General features: G+C 21.2%; 5 protein-coding genes across 5 annotated transcripts in view; 4 read left to right on the top strand and 1 right to left on the bottom strand.

The window, feature by feature from the left end:
• DDB_G0267514 (protein kinase, TKL group) overlaps nucleotides 1-4 on the top strand; it is a gene marked incomplete at both ends in the record, with an annotated part of 2,751 nt that extends 2,747 nt beyond the window's left edge. Inside the window, one exon of the mRNA XM_642002.1 lies at nucleotides 1-4. This exon is cut by the window's left edge and continues 2,747 nt beyond it. Within this exon, the coding sequence (XP_647094.1) occupies nucleotides 1-4 (4 nt within the window).
• Nucleotides 5-348: 344 nt separating this feature from the next.
• On the top strand, nucleotides 349-1,359 carry DDB_G0267512 (hypothetical protein; the record flags this gene model as incomplete). The annotated part of the gene is made up of 1 exon (XM_642001.1): nucleotides 349-1,359. One exon carries the CDS (start codon nucleotides 349-351, stop codon nucleotides 1,357-1,359), a length of 1,011 nt encoding a protein of 336 aa, XP_647093.1.
• Nucleotides 1,360-1,703: 344 nt separating this feature from the next.
• On the top strand, nucleotides 1,704-2,535 carry DDB_G0267510 (hypothetical protein; the record flags this gene model as incomplete). Its single annotated transcript, XM_642000.1, has 2 exons — nucleotides 1,704-2,044; nucleotides 2,208-2,535. 2 exons carry the CDS (start codon nucleotides 1,704-1,706, stop codon nucleotides 2,533-2,535), a joined length of 669 nt encoding a protein of 222 aa, XP_647092.1.
• Nucleotides 2,536-2,798: 263 nt separating this feature from the next.
• DDB_G0268478 (UPF0041 family protein) lies at nucleotides 2,799-3,416 on the bottom strand (the record flags this gene model as incomplete). Its single annotated transcript, XM_641999.1, has 3 exons — nucleotides 2,799-3,068; nucleotides 3,179-3,195; nucleotides 3,302-3,416. The coding sequence occupies 3 exons, from the start codon at nucleotides 3,414-3,416 to the stop codon at nucleotides 2,799-2,801; spliced, it is 402 nt and encodes a 133-aa protein (XP_647091.1).
• A 428-nt stretch (nucleotides 3,417-3,844) lies between these two features.
• DDB_G0267508 (UPF0041 family protein) lies at nucleotides 3,845-4,573 on the top strand (the record flags this gene model as incomplete). Its single annotated transcript, XM_641998.2, has 4 exons — nucleotides 3,845-3,851; nucleotides 3,922-3,983; nucleotides 4,105-4,159; nucleotides 4,404-4,573. The coding sequence occupies 4 exons, from the start codon at nucleotides 3,845-3,847 to the stop codon at nucleotides 4,571-4,573; spliced, it is 294 nt and encodes a 97-aa protein (XP_647090.2).
• Between the last annotated feature and the right edge of the window lie 427 nt (nucleotides 4,574-5,000).

Here is a 5,000-nt window from a genome sequence, read left to right as displayed (position 1 = left end):
TTAAACAAAAAAAAAAAAAAAAAAAAAAATCAAAAAAAAAAAAAAAAAAAAGATAATTAAAATTAAAATCAAAAAATCAAAAAGATAATCATTAATAGAATCTTGTAAATATAATAAAGAAATTTTTTTTCTCATTATTGAAAAAAAAAAAGTCATTTATTTCTATTGTTTATTAAATTTTAAAAATAATTTTTATTTTTATTTTAAATATATTTTTTTTTTTTTTTAAACAAAAAGATTAAATGAAAAAATTTTCACTTTTTTTTTTTTTTTAGTTTTTTTATTTTTTTATTTTTTTATTTTTTTTTTAAAAGATTAATTAAATAAATAATTGAAATAATTTGAAAAATGGTATATATTATGGGATTTGAAGGTAGTGCCAATAAATTAGGTATTGGTATTGTTAAAGATGATGGTACAATTTTATCAAATATTAGACATACATTTATAACACCACCAGGAGAAGGATTTTTACCAAAAGATACAGCCAAACATCATAGATCATTTATATTATCATTAGTTGAGAAATCATTGGAAGAATCGAAATTGAAACCATCAGATATCGATTGTTTAGCATATACAAAAGGACCAGGTATGGGACCACCATTGAGATCAGTTGCAGTTACAGTTAGAATGTTATCACAACTTTGGGATAGACCAATCGTTGCAGTCAATCATTGTATAGCTCATATAGAGATGGGTCGTTTAATTACAGGTGCTGTTGATCCAACAATTCTATATGTTAGTGGTGGTAACACCCAAGTGATCTCATACTCGTTAAAAAAGTATCGTATCTTTGGCGAAACCATTGATATTGCAGTAGGCAATTGTTTGGATAGATTCGCAAGAGTAATTCAAATTCCAAATGACCCATCACCAGGTTACAACATTGAACAGTTGGCAAAGAAAGGTAAGAATTTAATAGAGCTACCATATATAACCAAAGGTATGGATGTATCATTCAGTGGTATACTTTCCTCAATTGAAGGTATGGTAAAGAATAAACAAAACAAGACTCAACATAGTGTGGAAGATTTATGTTATAGTTTACAAGAACATCTATTTTCAATGTTGGTTGAAACTGCTGAACGTGCATTGGCACATTGTGGTCAAAATGAAGTTTTAGCAGTTGGTGGTGTTGGTTGTAATCAACGTTTACAAGAGATGATTCAACAAATGATCTCTCAACGTAATGGTAAATCATTTGCAATTGATGAACGTTATTGTATTGATAATGGAGCTATGATTGCTTGGGCTGGTTATTTAATTTTTAAAAATGGTACTACAACTCCATTATCTCAAACAACTACAACTCAACGTTTTAGAACTGATCAAGTTGATGTAACTTGGAGAGATTAATAATAATTAATAATAATAATAATATATTATATTTTTTTTTATTTTTTTTTTTTTATAAAGAATAAACAATTATTTATTTTTTTTTAGTTTAAACAACAATTACTTTATCCTTTAAAATTATTTTTAGTTTTTCAATGTTTTTCAATGTTTTTTCATTTTTTTTTTTTTTTTTTTTTTTTTTTTTTTTTTTTTTTTTTTTATTTTTAATTTTTTTCCCAATTTACACAAAAACACCAAAAAATATCTTTTTTTTTTTTTTATTTTTGTTTTTACGAAATAATAATAATAATAAATAATAATAATAAAATAAATAATAATACATTATAATTATAAATTTATTTAGAATGAGTAGAAAAGAAAAAGAATTAAAAGAATATATTGAAAAATCATTAAAGGAATTTGAAACTGATGATTCATCAATGGTTGTTGAATATATATTTGGTATTATTTCAGATTCATCATCTAATGATGATGAAAAAAAAGAATCAATTAGTGAATTTCTTGAATCATTAACTGAAAAAGATTCAACATCATTTTGTAATGAAATGTTAATTAGACATAAAGAGATTATCGATGATAAAGAAACTGAAAATAAATTAAAATTAACAAATTTAAAATTAGAACAAGAATTAAAAATTAAAGAAACAACTCAATCTGAAATTAATGAAGAAGAAAAATATGAAAAGTATGTAAAAACAAAAAACAAAAAAAAATAAAAAATAAAAATAAAAAACAAGATATATAAATAAAATACAAGATATTTTTTAAATAAAAAAATAAAAAAAAACTAATATATATATCTTATCATATTTTTTTTTTTTTGCTTTGATTTTAAAATAAAAAAATAGTCCATATCATAAAATGTCAAGAGAAGAACAAAAGAAAAGAGATGCATTATTATCAAAATATGGGTATGATGAAGAAGATGTTGATGAAAATGGTGATATTATTTTATCTGATCATATTGAAAAGAAAAAGATTGAAGATAATAAGATTGAATCTGGTTTAGGTGAAAATTTAAATGCAAAGAGAATCGCTGATGAAGAGAAAGCAAAAAGAGAGAAATCAAAGATTGAACATCAAAAAAAAGTTCAGCGTGATAAAGAAGCTTTAGAAAAACAAAAAAGAGATGAAGAAAAGAAAAAAACTGTTAAAAAAGAGAAAAGAAGATTATAAATAAAAATTAAATTAAAATAAACTTCTCTCTCTCTCTTTCTCTTTCAATTGTAAATATATATACACTGTCTTAACACACTTAAAAGTGATAGAATTATGAAAAATGAATATCCACTATTCTAATCAATATATGTTGGATTATTTTGAGAATAAATATATTATTTTATTTTATTTTGAGGAGAATAATATTGTTTAAATTACAACTTTTCGCTATTTATTGTTATTTAATTTTATTTTTTATTTTTATTTTTTTTTACATTTAATTAATTTTTATTTTCGATTGGTATAATTTGACTTTTTTCCCATTTCGTTCTACGATAAATATTATAACCATGACACGCAGCCATTGCTGCATTACAAGCTGCTAACATTCTTGTACCTGTATTTTGTGGGGAAATTAATGTGGCATAATAAGTCCAAATTGAACCAGTAGCACATAATGATGATGCTTGATAAACATCTATATTTTCTGGTAATTTAGTTCCTGATAAAATTTGTGTAATTGGTACAATTGAAAGTGACCATTTCATCATCTATTATAATAATAATAAAAAAGAAAATATTAATAATCCTCTTTCTTCTCTCGCTAAATAAATTATGTAAATAAAAAAGTGTTTCTAATTTCTATTCTAATATATCTTACTGGTGCTAAATTTGTGACTATATATGAAATTAAAAATAATATATTAATAAATATATTATTGAATTGGAATTTTATAAATCCCACTTTATTTATTTATATATAGGTGTATGTATGAATATTTACCATTGTTTAAAAATGCTAATTTTGGGAATTTTTCAAAAAAAGTGGTTGCATATTTATTACTAAAAACAATTTGATTACCTGTATATTTATTTAATAATCCTCTAAGTGCATTCATTGTTTTTAAAATTTTAATGTCTATCGGAGAAAGAAAAAAAAAATAAAAAATAAAAAAGAAAAAATAAAAAATAAAAAATAAAAAATAAAAAATAAAAAATTGATGACATTACAAAAAAAAAAATAAAAAATTAAATTTAATTTTTTTTTTTTAAAAAAACAAAAATAAAAAAAAAAAACAATATTAAATGGAATTAATATTAATTAATTTATAAATCTGCAAATAATTAAGTTTAAAATCCATACACCAACCAAACAATTTCCTAATTTAATTAGTAATTGTTATTTTTTTTTTTAAGTTTTGTTTTTACGCCTTTTTTTTTTTTTTTTTTTTTTTTTTTTTTTTTTCTAATTTTTATTTTTTATTTTTTTTTATTTTTTTTTTATTTTTTTTATTTTTCAATTCTCATAATTTTACATACAACAGAGATGGCAGGTAAGATTTCTTTAGGACCAAACCCCATATTAATATATTACTGTTGTTATTAACATCAAACAATTTATAGAAAGATGGACTAAAATGGTAGGCTTTTTGGGTGCAGCTGCAAATTGGACAATCCCTATTGCTGTAAGTATTTTTAAACCCCCTCCCTCTCCCCGCCAATCATCATTTTATTTTGATCTTCTTCTTTATACTTGATTTCAATGATTCACAATACTTACACTTTTTATTTTATTTTCCATTTTAGTCTTTTATGAATTTAAAAAATGATCCAGAAAAAGTGGATCCTATAATGACAACTAGTACGTAAAATTATTAACTCCGATACCAAATAATCAATAATAATCAATAATTAATAATAAATAATAAATAATAAATAATAAATAGTAATATAGTAATATAGCAATATAATAATATAGTAATATAGTAATATAATAATATAATAAATAATATAACAATATAATAATTAAATAGATTTGATTGATTAATGTAATTTTTACAAAAAAAAAAAAATAATAAAAAAATAAAAAAAAATAAAATAAATAGCCCTTGCTGTATATAGTGCTGTATTTATGAGATGGGCTATTGCCATTTACCCACCAAATTATTGGCTTTTAGGTTGCCATGTAGCTAATGAAGTTGCTCAACTCACACAATTAGGTAGATATGGAAAATGGAAGGTATTTGATAGTAAACAAGAATCTGACAAACAATAAAGCGACACAAAAAAAAATAAAAAAAAAAAAAGAAAATTAAAAAATAAAAAATTAAACAAACAAAAAAAAAAAATTAAAAAAAATAAAAAAAATAAAAAAAGTAATAGTATTTAAAGAAAATAATGATGATGATAATAATAATAATAACTTCTTGATTTGGCAATTTTAGGTTTTTTTTTATTTCTTTTTTTAAGCTTTGGAAATAAATTAAATTTTTTGTTTAGAATCAGGAAAAAAAAAAAAAAAAAAAAAAAAAACTTCCTGTTCAGCCAAGAAAAAAAAATAAAAAATAAAAATAAAAAAATAAAAATAAAAATAAAAAAATAAAAAATGTTTTGATGGTTATATTAGGTTAAATGGTTTTCTTGCAAAAGTAGGCAAATCAACGATATAACTTATTTTTTCACTTTTTTTTTTTTTTTTTTTC

Source organism: Dictyostelium discoideum (assembly GCF_000004695.1).
Source record: "Dictyostelium discoideum AX4 chromosome 1 chromosome, whole genome shotgun sequence".
NCBI classification, from domain to species: Eukaryota; Evosea; class Eumycetozoa; order Dictyosteliales; family Dictyosteliaceae; genus Dictyostelium; species Dictyostelium discoideum.
This window is presented reverse-complemented; position numbering and strand designations above follow the sequence as displayed.